This window comes from Chroicocephalus ridibundus, chromosome 2, assembly GCF_963924245.1.
Source record: "Chroicocephalus ridibundus chromosome 2, bChrRid1.1, whole genome shotgun sequence".
Lineage (NCBI taxonomy): Eukaryota > Metazoa > Chordata > Aves > Charadriiformes > Laridae > Chroicocephalus > Chroicocephalus ridibundus.
The window spans coordinates 63322072-63341973 of record NC_086285.1 but is presented as its reverse complement, the minus strand read 5'-3'; the positions used below and the strand labels follow the sequence as shown (position 1 = coordinate 63341973).

The 19902-nt window shown below is 40.7% G+C and overlaps 1 protein-coding gene across 3 annotated transcripts in view; it reads right to left on the bottom strand.

Moving 5' to 3' along the window:
- Window positions 1–19902, bottom strand: part of COL15A1 (collagen type XV alpha 1 chain) — a 152621-nt gene that overhangs the window by 103432 nt on the left and 29287 nt on the right. For all 3 annotated transcript variants that reach the window (XM_063325715.1, XM_063325716.1, XM_063325714.1), the window contains exon 3: window positions 1534–2081. In XM_063325715.1, coding sequence (XP_063181785.1) covers window positions 1534–2081 — 548 coding nt within the window. The remainder of the gene's footprint in view (window positions 1–1533; window positions 2082–19902) is intronic.

The window sequence follows — 19902 nt, the reverse complement described above, 5'->3', positions numbered from 1 at the left end:
CCCCCTGTGAGTCTCGTGCCTGCTGCTGCCTTTCCTGTTAAAGCTCGTTTGCAGAATCTGGCATCGTCACTGATTCAGCTATATTTGGTTGTTGTCTGGTTTCTACTTTTCTTTACAAGCACCAGGGCTAGAATTTCCTTTTGTTTCCATGAAATATGATGACAGTTATGTCCTTTTGCGTCTGGCAAACAGAGTCTTAGACTCACGAATTCCCATTAGCCAGAGCAAACCAGCAACCGACATCCACTCATTTGCAGTGAATTGTTTCTGTTTCGGGCAATCAAAGTAAACTGTTCTTATCATACAAACAGAGCTTCAGGAGGAATCAACCACTTAGTTTTTCTACCCTAAAGCAATTGTGACATATGATGTGTGAAGAAGTAAAGGCAACAAGACCTAGAGTATACGTCATAATTAATAGTACTGAAGCAACCACAATATTGGCTGAAATGCATGTACTTGATATAGCATACAGAACAGCCTATTTCAGTGGAAATGCCTTAGAGCGTAACCCACCATGCATTCCTGTCACCGTATTTACACATTTATTGGTGATAATCTTAGCAACTGATCATCACATATGTGTTTTCCAGGTGGGATACCAAAGTGGTCTAATTTCCTCGAATGTTTCTGATTCCTACTTACTAATCAGGCATCCTCGATACTCCAGGCATCCCATCTGTTTAAGAAAAGGTAGTGCCAGCAGGCAGTTTTCCGGCGTATCCCTTTCCACCACTTATTTGCTGCTAATCAATATGTTCCTGTAATTCTAGGTGCTAAGGCTAGTCAGATAATTTGTAAAAGCACATTATCCTTGTTGTTTACCAAAAGGAGCTCACAATCTGCCAGTACACCTAAACTTTGGAAAGATATTTGATTTTTTCTCTAAAGCAAAGGATTCACTCGGTTTTGCGCTGCTGGATTACTAATTTAGGGAAAGAGATATTAATCTCACAAAATACTGTACAAGTTTTGAAGTACAAGGGAAGTACAAAAACAAGACAGGAGGAGTGACATTTCCCTTTCAGTTTGCCACTGAGTCAGTCTCAGGAATATTGGCAGCTTTCACATTTCCATTTGGAACCTCAATGGCTGAGAATTCCAGTCAGGATGCAGCAGGAAGGATGCCTGCACCCAACCTAAGAAGGCTTGGGAGTCCTGTAGTAGTGGTTTCGGTCCATTCTATTTTTCTAAAGCATGTGATAAGCTTCAAATTAAAGAAATGGAGAGTCTTCCCATCATAAAAAGGCCATATAAAATTATGTGATATATTTACTTTGAAATTCCTAGTATTCAAACTGAGCATTGAGCTTAATATGTGGACCATTAGTAAAATTCTGAGGTTCCAGGAACATTTGCATTTTAAGCCAGAGTTTATGTATCTATCTGCACTGCCTGAACCCTAGCCAGGCATGGAAAATACAAGCTATATAATTTGCAACCCCATTTGGGATAAAATCATTGTAAGCAGACTTTCTTGGGTAGAGAGTACATGCATAAAACACCGAGGCATGTGAGTTTATCAGTACTTACTGTGAACTTTTCCAGTCCTGTGGCTCCTGCATTACCAACAAATATCCCAGAGCCAGATTCAAATACCAAGGCTTGAGCTGACCTTTGAAACTGAACTTTTTGATATTCTTCACAGTCCATGAACAAAGCAACATAATTCCCCTGAACAGTCACTGTAAACCTATTCCATCTGTCAGTCATCACTGGCACTTTAAATGAAGCAGCCTCTCGGGAGACATGGGACCCAGGCTCTGTGTAGTACATAATTATTCTCTGGGTGCTGTCATCAACCGGTGAAAGTCTCATTCCCAGGTAAATAGTTTTCTGGAAGGCATCTGTTATTGCAAATAGCACTCCTCCGCGATCACTATTTGGTTTCACTGTAACTGCGATAGAGAAATCTCTATAGAAAGGCAATGGTATTATAGCACTTGTCAATCGACCGATGTTAGCATCTGGACCGAAGCTGTAAGCTGGAAACCCTCCATAGCCAGTGACAAAGTAGACGGAAGGAGGAAGAGGAACTCCTATTAACTCCGTGAGGTCAAGATGTCCTTTTGAGCCTCGTTCTGTAAAGTGTGTGAGAAAAAACATGTTATTTATTCTTGAGGTGCATGGCCCCTTTAATTTAAATCATTTAAGAAAGGCCTTAAAATCTGTAATGCAGTGTTATAAAACCAGTAATACACTTCTAATACTTTAGGCCCCAGTTCAGTTAGTGCTTAAACACATCTAGCTAAGTACACGTGTCATTCTTTGTCCTTTGACTGCTTGAGGTTACTCATATACCACAAAAAGGTGCACGTAAACATTTGGCAAAATTGAGTGGTAACAAGTAGTTCCTGCAACCTATATTTTACTTCAGCTGTCCATAAACTACAAAGAAAAGTGCTGAATGTTCTTGCAGAGTGGATTCAGCGAAGACTGAGCAACCTTTTGTTTTCTCAAATAAACTGTGATCCTTTATCCTCACAAATTAAGAAGACAGCAGAGAGTTCTCTACAAGCAACGTGACACAGCTTCACAAACAGAGGATAAAAATTACAATGGATTTGCTTTATTCTTTGCAGTTACCTGCTTCTACAACAGATGTTAGATTTTATTTATGCCCTTATTCTCAGATTTATCTCCTTAGTTGTACTGTGTACATAAAAAATACTATTCAGCAATCAAAATTCAGTTTTGAAGGAGAATATTTTTGCTTTGTCAAACACACAAAATTAAGTATCTCTGCCAAATGTGCCTGGAGAAGCAACTCCTTCCTGACAATGAAGGAGCAATGACAACAGCTAAGTATCTACATCCAATTTTAACTAGAGCCTTGGGAAGGCATACTCTAGCAGCTTACCAGGAACACAACTTCTACCAATTTTTTCATTCAGAGAAATAAAAACAAGCAAAAAGAAAAGCAATTTTTGATCATAATGAGTGATTCAGATCTGAATATGTACAGAGCCCCACTTCAATCTAAAGCCTTTCCTCCTTTTGCAATCTCTTCTAACCTTAGATTTAGCGTCTCATTTTATCTAAAAGTTTCAATTCTTCTTACTGGTGTACATTTTCTCCCTTTTGAGGATATTTATGTTATGCAGAAGCAAACAAAGTGCTAGGGTATGTCTTAACGTAGCTACATCATGTAAAAGTGTAATCACTCATAAACTCCAGTTCATGACTAAGTAACTGATGGCTTTCTCAGCAGACATGAAAAAAGATCTCCATGATCCAAGAAAGTGAGATTTTACAATTGTTTTCTTGATCAAATGCATCCTAGTCTCTCTCTACATTCTTCTTCGCTGAAAACCTTCAGATCCTGGGTAAAAGAAAGGATGTATGTGGAACCACTATCTTGCAGCTCCTTTCTTTATCTACCTCACACACCAGTCTACTATGCTTCTCAGATTAATTCCATCAGATAAAAAAAACAGCATGGAGAAGAGACATCTTGTGGTAGAACAGTACAGATGAGGCAAACAGTCCTGAAATCTCACTAAGAACAGCTGGAATTTGTGTCTCATACTTCGTTTTTCCCCCTTCTACCACAGCAGGTGTAAATAACAGGTCTGGAAGAGAATCTGTGGTGGGGTGGTACTTCTTTGCACTGTCCTGGTTCCAGTGAGATAACTTTAATTCTCCCCAGGCTCCGGCAGGGACAGAGGCATCCCATGCGGTGCGAGCCATGCCCAGTCTGGAGCCGGGAGCTGCCGGGGGAGGGGGCGGGAAGTCGCCGCTGGGAGCGGGCGGGGGCGCCCCGGCTGCGGCCGGTGAGCGGTGGTACCTCACCGTGTTTGTACCTTCCTCTGCCAGTGGCGTTGGTGGTGTTTTCTTCTGCCCTTTGCTGTGCTGCTAAACTGCCTTTGTCTCAGCCCACGAGTTTTGCCTTTTTCTTCCCATTCTCCCCCCAGGGCCGTGGGGGGCTGGGGGGGAGCGGGTTGAGAGAGGGACGGCGTGGTTCTTTGTTGCCGTCGGAGGCTGAACCACGACAGCACCTACGCAGGGCATCCCCTTTGCATCCACTAGGGCTTCCACTGCTCGTATTCCCAAAGCCCTTCCTTGGGATGGTACCTCTGCCTCGGGAAAGTTCCCTAAGGCAATGTCGCCAGACAGCATTAAGCAAAGTTGGCTTGCTCAATGGTCACTTAATTTTCAACACAACACGGAGAGAACTGGTGCCACCTATGGTAGTCAAACACTGCGGAACACTTACAGGGGACCAGCCCATCTTCTTATAAGTACATTAAGAACAACAGGTATGACTCAGTCCCCAAACCTGTTTTGTGAACGAGTACTTACAGAAGCTGAAAACAAGCTCCCAGTCTGCCTAAAGGTAAGCAGTGATGAAACACGTGGAGCTGGCTCCTGGCTCAGCCGACTTGTTGATAACCAAGTCATCCCCAGATTCTGATGCGTTTCACCTGGAGATGACCTGCATTTTACCAGCAGCCCATACACTCCAGTCATGGGATGAGCTGAAGTTTTCTGGTTGCATACAAAAACCATGGGATGTACACATGCAATTAAAAACAGCCGTTGCTTCAGAACTTGTAAGGCCTCGTTTCCTAGGATCTGTGTCCTGCATCATTATTTTCATTGCAGCTCAGTACATCCTACCAACCTGGAATACCTCAAGTTCTTCCTCATGTGCATAGAACCTGTTTCTGCCTCCGATACCTGTAGCACACTTACATCCCTCCACTGCTCCAGTATGTGCTAAAGGATGGTTCCAAGCTGTGTGTATTTGTATTAGCTGGCCAGTTCAGGCATGATAATTCACCACTAAGAAGGAGAAATTGGATAATTAACCTCACAGCTCTCACCATATCTTTTTCTCCTTAAGATACTGGTGTGCCACTCCCACATCATGAGGTTGGGGGTTTCAAGAATATAACAGGATGGGTGCCCATTGAGTCCTCTCTTACAGGGAAGATCATGGGATGAAATTAAACTGAGAAAAGGAGAAAATGCCCTTAATATGAGGAAAACCATACTGACAATGCCATCTCTCCGCCTGCAATCTAATCTCTCAAGGGAGACAGTGACCTTCCCCCAGGCTGGCAATTTGAAACAAAAATGTACAAAACAATTAAAAATTACTGTAGAGAATAATTTTAAAGTTATTGGGTATAACATGACTTCTAATCTTTGTTCCATGATTTATAATCATTCCCAAGTCCTTCATAATGTATGTGTTTGTGCAGCGTGGATTCATAAAATATCTTTCAATTTTTAAGCTTAGTTACCGTAATGGTAATAGCTATATAGGCTGAATAAATCCAAATGGAATAGAAATGGAAAAGGTATAACAGTCCACCTGAATACTGCAAATAAAGTGAACTGAAAAACTTTGCTTAAAATACCTGATTAAAATCAGGCAAAAGAAATGAATCTTGCACTTTGCTCTGAAACCTGGCAAGCTGGTCCTGACAAGGAGCGAGAGAGAGGTTCTGCAGCCGAAATATACTTCTGGTATTCGTTATTCACACGCAGTACCGTCCAGGGCTATGTGTTGCCAAAGTGGTTTCCATCGTCCTTGTGGCTTTGCAAAGAAATGGTAGAATGTTCTCCCCATGCCAAAGATGTTGCAGTTCAGATGAGATAAATTCTAATCTATCACCTTCTCTGTGCTTCAGCTTTGGCGCTTACTTGCTAAGGGAACTCATTAATGGAAAAAAGCCTGATGTGCACCATACAGAAACAATTTCCCTTACGTGTTCTTAGAAAGTACAGAAGGTATGTTTAGAAACAGTAAAACCAGCTCCTTATCCAGAAACTATTTCCCTTAGACACATTTAAATGCTTTGCCTGATAGATTTTGCCCCTTCCTGGCAGTTTGAAAAGTGGACGCTTTTTTTTTTTTTCTGGCCAAACAAAGCTAATGAGTTTTTGATTGTGAATCTAATATTGAGTCATGTTTTATATTCACACATACACAAACATAAAGGAACCTTAACTACAAATAAAATGCATAAGCCATTACTCAAGAGCAAAAAGGTAAAGAAAATAGCAACCTTGAAGGAGAATATAGGATCTGTACGCAGATACCAAACCTACTTCCAAAGAGCCATGGGAAAAGTGACCTAGAAAGCAGACGGAGAATATCTAAGGTGGCCAGCAATGAGCTTATCAGTCTTGCATAGCAGGATGCATCCCAGAAGTGATTCTAATGAATAGAAATGTAATTTCCCACTTTGCATTCTCAAAGGAAGATGTGGCACATGCAAAAAAATCCTGTTAATTCTCCCCACACAGCACGTGGAGCTGCAGTCTAGCTGCAGTTTTCTAGTCATATGCCAAACAGTAACATACAGAGCCCCAAACAGCCGCTCTTTTAGCATAGGCTGTGAGACAAATGAAACATATTTGCAAAAGGTGGCAGCAAAAGGCAGTAAAGAAGAATCAGGATTTTTCTTTGAGTAGAACAAGTGAGAAGGCTGAGCAAATACCTGACCTTCAGTGAGACTGGGGCAGAAGCTTGCATCTATCCAGTACAGAAAGGCAAAACAAGAATCTTCTAGCCAATTTCTGTACTTAGAGCTCATCCCCAATCTTAATGCATTTATTGGGACCTACAGTTACGGTTAAAAGCAGAATATGGACTTACAGCCACAAGTTTTGCTCCCATTCAATTATCTCTGATAAATTCACGCCCCCCCGCTGCAGTTGTGTTAGAATAAAAATGGCCTTTTATTCCCTTAAATCAAAAGGTAAACACTGTGGTATTTTAAGTACCTTGAAGCCACCAGAGCAGCCTGCTTCGCTAGCGTAACGTTGTTTCAAACATGTATTGCTACTAAACCAGGGGGTGTTGGGGAGCAACCACAATTCCTGACCAGAAAATGTCCATGTTTCCTAGACCTGGGACGCCGGAAGGTGTGGCGCAGAAAGAGCTTTAATACTAGCTATATTTTGTCTCAAAAAAGAAAGCAGCAGAATACCATAAATTGGGATGGTATTTTTTATAATTCTAGAGTTATGAGTGGTGCTCTACTTTGCATTTGTTACCATTTGTTACCGTACATTACAGTTGGAATTGCTACAGGATTTGTGGAAGGCTGGAGATTCCCACTGAGCAGCTTCAGGGACCAGTTGAGAAGTATCAGTGTGTTGTAAAAAATCATCCTGTAAATCAATATATGGATTGCTTCAAGACTGCAGGTGACAACAGTGGAGGTTTTTCTCTTCTTTTAATTGTATTTTTTGCATGTAATTACCTCATCGCTTCACTGCTGAAAATAGCGTAACAGTAAGAACAGCAAACCACCATTTTAGCATTGAAAGATACCTGGTTTCCCTATTGTGTCTTTAGCACAGCAATCGATAATAATAGAAGACCATGAAGCTCAAAATGGACCGGAGAAAAAGGCAAAGCTCTTTAGAAACAGGTAGGAAGAAAAGGGCTTAGTCATTAGACAGAAAAGGAGACCAGAAAGAAATATGACATTGACAGTAGAAGGGCAGCAGTTGGAGAAGTTCCTAAAAACTGAGTGACCTGCACAGAAATGGCATTTGCGGGACCCATTTTGAAACCGGAGCTGTGAAGTGACAGATATCGTGACTTCAGCTTTGGTGCTCGTCTGACCCCAAATGGTGCTACTTTTCTCCAGATTGCTGTCAGGTAGGTGTAGGGCAAGGGAAACGTACCTCACCTTCACCCCACATGAACTAGGCAGGGCGGAATCGCAAACGTGTGTCATCCCAAATACTTTCCGCTGCTCACAAAGGGCAAAGTACAGGGGAAAGAAAAATACCCGCCTGCTTGGAGGTCTATTACATTTGCTTTAATTATTAAAGAAGAAAATCAATATCTGTGTCTTGTAAACAGGAATGGAGGCAGAGGCAGAGAAAGGCCCAGATTCATATAATTTAGCTTGTTATATACCCATTTGTAACTTTTAGGTTAGGAGCCTTCTTTCAGATGCATTAGTTGTCTTTACAGAAAGATGTCTCTGCATTAGACAAACGGTGTCTTTGTCACTGGATCCATGTACTTGTTTACCCATTTTTAACAAGTGCAGGTGAAGTGACACACGCCTTGTTATATGTGTATGCAACTCCATCACAAAGACTGAATTTACCTTTCTTTTTTTTTTTTTTTAAATGCTATCAGGAACTTTCATGTTTATATTAAAAGCTATTTCAGAAATATGATTAGAATCTGGACCTTTCTTACGAATAGTAATTATAAACCTGAGAACTGTGAACACCTGGAGTGGAGTATTTGTATTTCCTGTTGTCTAACAGAGCTCATACGAAACATGGAATACCCACAGCCCCTGTTTCTGGCTAATACACTGCACTCCCACACAACCTAACTTTATAGTATACTATAAAATATATACACTATATATAGTATACTATAAGCTTTATAGTATACTATAAAGTATACTAGCACACAGGCTTTAGGAAACCTACTACAACAGAGTCAAAGGCTACAGGGTTACTAATAAGGACACTGTTTGTCAGTGTACTTTTGTTCTTGGTTTCACCACTAGAAGATGTATCAGAAGCAGAGTTCAAAGGGAAGGCTTTCGTCCTTGACATAGACAGAACTACCCATCTTAGCCCCATTTTAAATCATACAGCTCCAAAGGCCCAAGTCGGAAAAAAAGAAGAGAAATATTGATGTCAAGACGTTTGAGCAAAAGAAAATTATTAGCACTGTGTGGTGAGATCAACCCGTGTCACACCACTGTAAAATAAACACACTGCTGTTCTCTTCCTTGCTGTAAGCAGATGCGTTAGCTGGACCATCTCAACTACATGAATGCAAAGAATGAAGTTGCACATAAAAGACTGTAATATTTGGCCCTAAGCACTTAATTTTTAGCAGTAATATTTGTTCAGCTGATATTTTACAGATTGCCACGTTTATTTCATCTACCATGTTTTTACCTAGAAATGCCTTTTAACACAATTATTCAGGTATATCAGCTGCTACATTTAGCCAATTCTGTTCTAGTTTAATGGACCTTAACAGATACATAAAAGAGTCAGAATAGCATGCTTAAGCAGATGCTATTTGCTAAATGTAAGGAGCCAACCACCCTGTCGCTAAAATCATGGCAGCTGTTTTTATCTCAGTTAAGGGTGGACTTGGATGGCTCCAGAGTGCTGTCTTTTGAATGAAATTGTTACTCTCCCTTTCTTTTTAATTTATAACTTAAGTTCATCTAGTGTTTCCTCCTGTTCTTCTTCAGACACTCTTCATCAGAGCTGCTGTCTATAATCCTGTCCCGTGCTTTTACAAAAGCCCATTTGCTCCACAGTAGCTGACTTTGCATCCTGTTAAAGAACACCTCCTGTCACCACTGTTCACCACTGCACAAGTCTTGCTGGCAGCTCCTTTTCATGTTCTTTTAAGGCAATGAGATAAAAGCAATATTCTACAAAGGCTTTCAAAACCAGATCAGGCTCAGAGTAGCCAACATCAGGCACTTCTGTGTCTGTAAACTTGAGCCAAGCTGACCTTGCTTCTCCGTCCTTTTCCAGTCCAAATAATCATAAACCTAGGTTTTAAGTCCCCTTTCCAGCAGGGTAAATAAACCATTTCTGTCTCAATGGTGCAATGCACAGCCTATGTTGTCTCTACTCTGCATTCAAAGAAATGCTGTAACTGTAATAGAACATTGTTTTATACTGGATGCAGTTGTGAGGTGCAGTAGGAAAATTTCTTCTTCCCTGTTGCCAAAGGGTACCTATTTTGCAGTTAAGAAGAAATATTTATTGCAATAACATGAAGCAGAGAAGGATCTCCACATCTACAAAATAAGAATTAATCAAGTATTGCCCAGGGAAAAAATAAAGGAAATATTTTCACACAGTCCCAGATGTGCTGTGTGAAATAGAAGACGCTAGCATCGTTGCTGCTCTCAGGAAAAACAGCATTTGCCCTGCTTACCCAGTTTAAGCACATTTCTAGCTGCAATTGATACACTGTTGGAAAACACGGATAGGATATATTGGTATTAAAGGCTGGAGCGTTTTCTTCCAGTTGCCGAAGGAAACCTCGGAAGCTCTTTTTAGTGGCGTCGCACACCCAAAGCCAAGGCGGCAGTCAGTAGGAGCCGCGATGCTTACTGACCCGCTACATCAGGCCCGACGTTCTTTTGTGCTAACACGTACTGCCAGCTCCCCCTTTTACGTCATTATCATTTGTCCCTCTACCGGACAAAAATGTGTGTAGTTCACGTACCAAAATACAGTTAATTAAATATTGCACAAAAGAGTTTTCCTTTTTTTTCCATCTTATCTTCCTTGAGAAACTTTATTTCATTACAATGCTTTCAAGCTAATCAACCAAAAAAAATTTGTCTTCCATGCAAGTCATTTTTTCAGTTTTTCTGATCTAATATTGTACTAATTATTTTTTTTTTTCTTTCGTTAACTGCTTGTCTGGAAGATCTTCCATATACATTTTTGTGTACATGGCTTCTTGTATATAAAACAAAAGCCTTTTAATGTTAAGGTTTTGTGTATTTTCTCACAGTTGCTAACTGTTAATCTATTTGCTAAATAATACTTTGCATTTAAATTTCAAAAAGTGCATTTAATCCTGTTCTGCTAGAATACATCGTTTATCACAGGGAAATAAATGTTTCTTAGTGGAAGTTACTTCTTAAAGCAGGAGTAGCACATTACTGCATCCGTCTCCCTAGTACTACCTCAAATGTGTTATGGCAGCACAGCAAAACATTTTGTGGATCTTTAAGATCAAGAAGGAATCAGAACTGATCCATAAGTTTGCCTGAACCTTAAATTTACAGTGCTTTCTTTAAACACTACCCTTTTTTAAAAAGTCAGATTTTCCTCAGAAACCTGTTACTGATTCTAAAGTCAGTACAAGTGTCCTCATCAATTTGAATGGATGTGAGCTTTGGTCCTGCAATATTTATTCTCTTTAAAAATGTATAGATCAGGAGCTGGCAGAATATTGAAACAGAACCCTAAAGTGGGGCACAGCTTTGTGAAAGTGATACCCCAATCTTCTTCTGAAAGCTAACATACTAAAAAACTCCAAATGCCTGACCCATAGCTGCTCTGATACCAAGCAGCATTTATAGTCACAGCAACATAACATAAAACTAACTCCTCTTATTGCAGTGTATTGTAATTCCTGTTTCTTTGTGTCCAACGCTGACACTCAATAGATCACAATAAGGACCCTTCTTTGCTGGATGTTGAATCAAATTACTCGATCTGACCTGATCAGGTTATCTGTAGAAAATTATACCAAGTTCTCCATAAACATGGGATAGATGAGTAGTGCCTTCATTCTCTGAACACCTGGTTGTGGGAGGAATGGTAAAGCTCTGGAAGGTGACAGGGATATTTTCAAGATAAAGGCTGCACGACTTGGCTTTCTCTGAGTTACGGGACAATCTCAAGGCCATACATTCAGCCATTATCCTGGCTAAGGTACTTGGACAAACAGCAGCAACAGCAGCAGGGAAGGAGAGAGGGAGGCTTAGCCAGAAGAGGGGCACAAAGGTATGGGGTGCTATGCTGGTATCCGTGTCAGGAAGAATAGGGAAACAGGATGAAAAGAAGGGAACAGAGTCCTGGGTGGAATTAGAGAGACCAATGCGGGAGAACTTGAAGTCTTGAAGGGTGGTTGGAGGCTCAGAAGCAACAGGGCTTGGGATAAGCAGAAGCTCATCTGAGAAGCTCATCTGAAAAGCGATTCAGCACAGGGTGGTAGAACAAAACCTTGTACAAAAGTATAAGTTTGAGCAACTTTACTGTTACTTATGAAATACAGAACCATATCCCAAATGCTTTGCTGTGACAAAGTCGGCACTGAAATGGGTTTTGTGCAGTTCTTGCACTCAGAACGAAGCAAAACTGCTATTGCATCTAGCCTTGTTCAGGGAGGGCAGGTGTGTGTATTAGAGTAGGCTTCCAGGACATCCACCCTCCTAAACACAGTCCAATAATACGTGCCCGTGGCAAGGCTGGACACTGGCTTTATGGAATGAAATTTGTGTGCAGCGTAAATGTGTAAACTATGATATCAGCAATATCATTGCCAGCTGGAGGGTCAGGTAGATGTAATGATAGCAGGAGAGCAGGAGCTTCTGCATTTCACCACTAGGTAGCAACGCAGCACTTCATAAACCAGACTGGAGCTTTGGTTTAGGAACGGGGAACATCGCTTATGAATCACCAGTGTCAGCATCTGCTCTGTGTGCTCTTTTAAATCTAAACTAGCATATGTTCTAATTTCCATTACGTGCATAACAAAACAGATGTGAATTATCACCCTGCCCTTTTTCTTTCCAATGACCTTGGAAATCAGACAAAATACATTAAACTAAGCCTGCTGTCTATTTTCGGGGGGGGGGGGGGAAATTACATTGCTGTCCTTGTTTTCTCTTTCCCTCTCTCCCTTTTTATTTCGAATTTTAAGGGAGAAAATTCTTGCAAGGCCATGATCAACACCCTCATTGCCAAAATATGTATTTCTAAGATGATGAAGACAGTTTTCTTTTAAAGTACTGGAAGAGATGTCTGACGCTTTCCTAGATTTAACATTTGTATATCCCAGCAGAGAGTCTCTGCCCAAATGTGGAAAAATGAACGCCTATTTAAAGACGCTGACAAAGTCTGGCACACTGACCTAGATATAAATTCTTGTGCTTTATAAACAGATTTAATGGGAAGCCAGGACAGAGAGCAGTTAATCAGCAACTCCTACAGCTGCTCCTGCTGTCTTTGCTAGCCACCATTTCCACTACAAGGTCCTGTCCTTGGACCAGGGCGTAAGAAGGAGATGAGCAGATGGGAGCTGTGGGTTACAATTCACCCTATGAAATCCAGAAACATTCACCCAGAAACGCTCTTTCCCTCTTCACACCTACCACGCCATATCTCTTAACTCATTCAAATGATTGGAAATACTACCACCTCCCTATGTTTCCCATGAGTAATTTAGCCCACCTTTCCACTTTTCCTCTGGCGCTGTGAATGACCCAGGATTCTTTCTCCTGTCAGAAAACCCTGTTCTGGACCATCACTTGCACAGTTAGTGCTGCTGTAAGAGGAGACATGTCATGCTCCCCGCTCATACTACTTTCACAACATCTGTTCTACCACAGCGTTAAGAGCCTGTACGTCAAGTGAGGCTTGCCTTCAGGGCAAATTTGTGTGCTGTGTGGACTGTGATCTTGCAAGCAGAGCCTCAAGCCTACCCAAGAACACCCAAGGGCAAGCGTTATCCCAAATGCAGCAAGAAAGGCTACCTGCAGGGAGTCTTTGTGTGGGACATGGGAGAAACAAATAGCTGATGTGTTTGTGTAGCTTCTACAGTCTGGCACGGCCTTTGTGTAATGGATGCTGATACATCTATAGGACACCATCAGAGCTTTAGGCAAAGCTTTATGAGACCTTCCACTAATCTGAGAGCGGAATCACTTAATTACAGTCAGGTTAGATCAGAACAGAAAAATAAAAATATTGCAATAACTGGGGATTGGGGTTTTTGTGGTTTTTTTTTTTTTCTGTTGTTGACATTAAGGGCTATGGACCTATTAAGATAATGAAAACGAAAGGATTTTTTTATGCGTCCTTGACTCTCACACAGCATTTTGAGACTTGGTGGATTGTATTCCTCTCTCAGATGACGAAGCTATCCATTCTCTTCTGTTAAGCAACAGAAATCGACACTTTGTTACTAAAGTTCTATTTTCAAGTCCTTAGGAGGACTTTTCTTGTCTTCCAGGAGCATCCCTTTCATAATTGTTCTTCAGTTTATGTACCTGACATTTATTATTGCTTTTTATCATTCTAAGTATATTCTCATATATTCTCAACAATATTGGATTTAGTAGCTAATAGATTTGATATTATAAAGGGCGGGGATTGGGGATTCAGGGAAGTTGAAAAATGATTGTGATGTAGATGATATGGGAACAGTAAAATCTAAAAATGTGTCTGTTATGGGACATTAATACTTCTTACAGCTAAATGCTTTTATAACATGAATGCACGAGTAAAAATGTAGTAAAAAAAATCCAGCCAATGTAATCCTACTTCTTCCATCTTCCTTTTCCCAAGAATTTCATTTCCCAAGAGCTACATTAATCTATTTTTATATCTTAGTGTAAATCACATATGTTTTTATTATACCCACGTTTTTTCATTTCCCCAGTGAATGCACTGAATGGATTAAACAAAATATCTTAAAAATGTCATTTCTGGTACAAAAAGTCCTAAGTTAAAATCCTGGGTGAAGTCCTAAGTAAAAAACCTTCTTGTTTTAAACTGATTCATTAGTACAAATTATGACATCCCGCACCACACTGCCAATGGCAGCCCAGGGCCAGACAAAGCTTTCACAGTCAGAAACAGTATAGGTGAGTACGATTTGCAAAAGGACACTCTGCTGCTGGGCCAAATTCAGCCAGGGACCAGACCCACCAAAAGCTGCTTTAGATACACTTCGGTCAAAAAGCCTGAACCACCTTGTTGATTACATCATATTTTTTTCTCAATTTGTGACAACATTCGTTTTCTAAATGCTGACCAGCTTCACCTGCCATAGCTTTCACGTTGAAACTTAACAGGCTGAGAAAGCTGGGACAGGAACAAAACTGCTGTTCAAGGGCTACTTTTCACCTCAGGACAGATTTCTTTGAGTAATTGTCCCCTACCAACAGATCCCAATGACAGAAACAAAAGCACTTTCATCTTGCTTACAAATTCAGGTGGAGTTTTGTCAATTTAGTTTAATGTTCTCCTGACACTTTAGACTGAACTTGGAAAAAACCTGTACTATAACCTGTTTTGGGTGGAGAAGGAGCTGGCTGACCACTTTTATCTTTACTCTAGTGGAAGGAAAATTAGCTGGCCATGAATAAGAAACCGCTGTGAGCAGCAGCATTGCTGAAGCCTTATTTTAACTAGAATTTTGTCTTGTGATTGAATTCTGCTGTTGGGAAAGGGTAAGCACTCACTAAAGCTTTTCCAGCATTTAAAATACCTTGTGCATATTTGAAGGTTCTCCAAGCAGAACCTCTCTCGGTGGAGACACGAATAGCATTTCCCACCCTTACTGTGTTCCTGTTCCATGAGACCCGTAAGAACTTAATGGCTGTCAGGCCTCTGTGTCTTTGTCAGATTCGATGCATACAAGCTCAGACTCAAAGCAGACTCAGAAACTGTTGCGCAGACACATGCTGCAATTATATATGCCTCGTTTGCTTCTGAGACCAGGTTAAACTCAATGCGTCACTTCAATACATGCCTACAGCTCTTCTCTTGAATGCAAACAGAGCAGGCTCTTTCCTCATCTCAGTGGAGTAACTGCTTTTACTACCTACAAACCACAGATTTCCCACTGTGGACCTCACACATTATCCTATGCAACAGTAAACTAAGGAAATCCAATTTTAGGTACAGGACTTCATAAACAAATATTTTGCAAAGCACCTATTAGGGGAACTGTTATCTTCATTAAGAAGAGCATAAAAGTTTTCTTTAGAAGGAAAATGAAATAAAAAAATAAGTCTACTTGAACTTAGCATAAAACTTATTAATGGATGCTGGACATAAATGTTTCAGACTTTGCACCCCATTCATATAGGAGTAAATCAGTGTAGTGACTTTAGTTTCACCCAGCTTCAGATGCGTGCAGCCTTGGACATTACATTACCCATGTTTCGGGGACTTTATACTACAAGTTCAATAACTTGTACTTTATACTACAAGTTCAATACTACAAGTTCAGAATAACTCCTCACATATAGACCTATACAGGCTTCACTGCTAGATCTGTCAGATAGCTCCAAAAAGGCCAATATACTCATGCCAAGTTCTACAAACAAGATTTATCATCATTTTTTTATTTTAACCCCACACCTTTAACTGAAATAATACCACAGAACACTAATAAACTGATTATTTTTTTTCCAAAAAAAGCTCCATGCAGAAAGTGGCCATGCTATGAGATGTATTATTCCATAGAGATGAAGACCACATGTCTTTCGTCCTAGTGTAGCCGCATTTGCAAGCACGCATCCCCCCTCTCAATTCATCCTTATCTGCCCCCATCACATGACCCAAAATGCAGTCTCACTCAGTGGCTTGAGAAACTTGAGAAAGCTAAGACAAACTTTTTCTATAATTCAAAACTACATTTATTTTGTGCTGTTTCCAAGGAAATATGACAGGACCAGTATGACAGCATTGGAATAGACACATGGATCAGATATTTTATCAATGCGGTTCACTATTTTAATCAGACCGTAGCATGTAAATAAGATTTTATATGTATACCAAAGCTTGAGTGGCTATGACAACATTGATCACTGCCTGGTGACTAAATCAGATAGACTAGATTGTCAGGTAGATCATAATTAACAGTAAGATCACTGACTCAAAGTGAAATAGTAGGTAATCATAGAATCATAGAATTTTTTAGGTTGGAAAAGACTTTTAAGTTCAAGTCCAACCATTAACCTAACACCGCCAAGTCCACCACTAAACCATGTCCCTAAGTGCCACATCTAGACATCTTTGACATACCTCCAGGGATGGTTGCTCAACCAGTTCCCTGGTCAATCTGTTACAATGCTTGGGGTTACATGGGGTTGTTGTGACCCAAGTGTAGAACTTGGCACTTGGCCTTGTTGAATCTCATACAATTGGCCTCAGCCCATCAATCCAGCCTGTCCAGATCCCTCTGTAGAGCCATCCTACCCTCAAGCAGATCTCAAGCAGATCAACACTCCCGCCCAAGTTGGTGTCATCTGCAAACTTAGTGAGGGTGCACTCGATAGATACCCTTGTCCATATCATTGATAAAGGTATTAAACAGAACCGGCCCCAATACTGAGCCCTGGGGAACATCACTTGTGACCAGCCATCAACTGGATTTAACTCCATTCACCACCACTCTTTGGGCCCAGCCATCCAGCCACTTTTTTACCCAGTGAAGAGTATGCCCGTCCAAGCCATGGGCAGCCATTTTCTCCTGGAGAATGCAGTAGGAAACGGTGTCAAAGGCTTTACTAAAGTCCAGGTAAACAACATCCCCAGCCTTTCCCTCATCCACTAAGTGGGTCACCTAGTCGTAGAAGCAGATCAGGTATGTCAAGCAGGACCTGCCTTTCATGAACCTGTGCTGACTGGTTGTCCTGCATATGCCATGTAATGGCACTCAAGATGATCTGCTCCATAACCTTCCCAGGCACCAAGGTCAGACTGACAGGCCTGTAGTTCCCTGGATCCTCCTTCTGGCCCTTCTCATAGATGGATGCCACATTTAATAACCTCCAGTCAACTGGGACCACCCGGGTTAGCCAGGACTGCTGGTAAATGATGCGAAGTGGCTTGGTGAGCACTTCTCCCAGCTCCCTCAGTTCCCTTGGGTGGATCCCATCTGGCCCCATAGAATTGTGTGTGTCCATGTGGTGTAGCAGGTCACTAACCATTCCCAACTGGATTGTGGGGGCTTCATTCTCCTCCCTATCCCTGTCTTCCAGCTCAAGGGGCTGGCTACCCTGAGAACGACTGAGGCAAAGGCGGCACTAAGTACCTCAGCCTCTTCCTCAATCTTTGTCACTATGTTCCCCCCCACATCCAATAAAGGACAGAGATTCTCCTTAGCCCTCCTTTTGTTGCTAATATATTTATAGAAATATTTTTATTGTCTTTTATGGCAGTAGCCAGATTAAGTTCTAGTTAGACTCTGGACTGTCTAATTTGCTCCCTGCACAACCTCATAACATTCTTGTAGTCAAGGCCAAAGACTGCCATCCTGAAGTCCAAGGTTGCAGTTCTGCTAACCCCCTTCCTTACTTCTCCAGGAATTGAAAACTCTATCATTTTGTGATCGCAATGCCCAAGCCTGCCACCAACTATCACATCACAACAGGTCCAGTGGGGCACCTTCCCTATTTGGCTCACTCAGCAGCTGTGTCAGGAAGTTGTTATCTTCCACAGACTCCAGGAACCTTCTAGGCTGTTTCCTCTCTGGTGTACTCTATTTCCAGCAGACATCTGGTAAGTTGAAGTCCCCCATGAGAAGAGATTGTGAGACTTCTCCCAGATGCTTATGGAATATTTCGTTTGTCTCCTTATCCTGGTTGGGTGATCTATAACAGACTCCCACCATGAGAGCTGCCTTGTTGGCCTTCCCCCTGATGCTTACCCATAAATACTCAATCCTGTCATCCCCACCATTAAGCTCTAGACAATCAAACCAATCCTAATACATTTTCCAACTTGCTAACATTCAGTTTAACAGCTCTACTATCATGTTTAATTATTGAACTAATTCTTTTGTCGCTGCAATTTATTGCCCTCAAGAGCACATCCAGTGTACAACGTGGATTAATCAATAGGTTATGTCTAGAATAACTGAATTGCCTGCTAGATTTTATTCAGGATTTAAAGTTGTATGACCAAAGGGAAAAAAATGAACTTTTTCTCTTTTTTTTCCACACGAAGGATATATTATGTTTTACATGCGTATGGCAAAAAAATAATTTCCTCCAGAGTATGTAGAGAATAGCAGAAGTCTTATTTTTGGTGAATATTAAATTTTTAGTTCACTCAAATATTATTTGATCCAAGGGCTGAAAAAAGACAAAAAGATAAATCTAACATACAACAGTTATTCTGAAGTCTTAATGCTTGATATACAGTTGAAGGTCTTTCCCAGATAAGTCTCAAATGCATGCTATCCCAAACTTGAAGAATATAGCTGATTTGCATCTGTATCCAATATTTGTAAGTCCATTAAAATATGTTGTCATGTTGGCTTTCTGCTTTTAAAAAGTTAGTTGACAAAAAATACTGTACTTTTGGCTTAAATTTCAAAGGTTACTTTCTCAAGGCTATTGTTGTTGTGACGAAAAGAAGAAAAAGTAATGTCCTTAGAATTTATTGCATTTTTGTTAATGCTCATTTGAGTTGAATATTCAGAAAGTCAAAAAAAAAAGAGAAATAATAAAAACAACAAACCACAAGGTTGTTGTCTTTTTTTGTCTTTGATTATAGCTTTGCTATTAATTTTCACTCTCTGAACCCTCATTTGTATTGTAAGACACTGGTTTCACTAATTTAAGTGGTGGTAAGTGCAGATGTGTGTTCGTTATAACACAACTACGTTGCATAAAGTTTCAATTATGCCTGAACTAAAGTATGCACTTTGATGTGTCAGGACTTTAACAGAAGTCTTCAGGTAGTGGAAGTAAGAGCATCATGCAGGCTAAAGGCTAACCTTTCCAAGTTCTGGGCAGTGAGTTCTCCAGGTCCTTTCATTTTTCTGCTCTTGTCTCCTTATTCTTCCACCATAAGCTGGAATCACTTTCCTCCTCCACTGTGCCATATATAGTCAAATCTGACTTCATCTTTTTTCTGACTTTCTATATCAGCTTCTTGCCAAAAACATCAGACAAAGATATGCCATCCAATGCACTTGACCTCCAGCTTCAGAAGGCATTTTTCACCTTAGGCTTTTTGAAAAATATTATAGGTAGTGCTGCAGCCCTATTCCCTGAGAACATACCACAGCTTAGTCTTGTTCTGTGGCATATGCTCCGCAAACTACTGCCAGACCTGTGAACAGTAGTAAGCTTGTATAAGATCAACAGGTATCAAAGTCTTCAGTCTCTTCTGAATGTGTTGTCATTCTTGTCAACAAAAATGTCACAGCAATCTTCCAAACCTCTACCTCTCTCTCTCTTGTTCCCTTCTTGCATTTGCATAGCTATCAAGAAAATGTACAGTGAATAGTATCTAGATATTCCCTCTCTCTTATCATTCTTTGAAAAGAATATTAAGCTTATACTTTTTTTTTGTTTTGTTTTACAAACTGTCCTAATAATTGAATGGTAACCATGCACCAATTAGCATGACTGCTCTAGAATCAACAGAGATAACCTGTTCTGC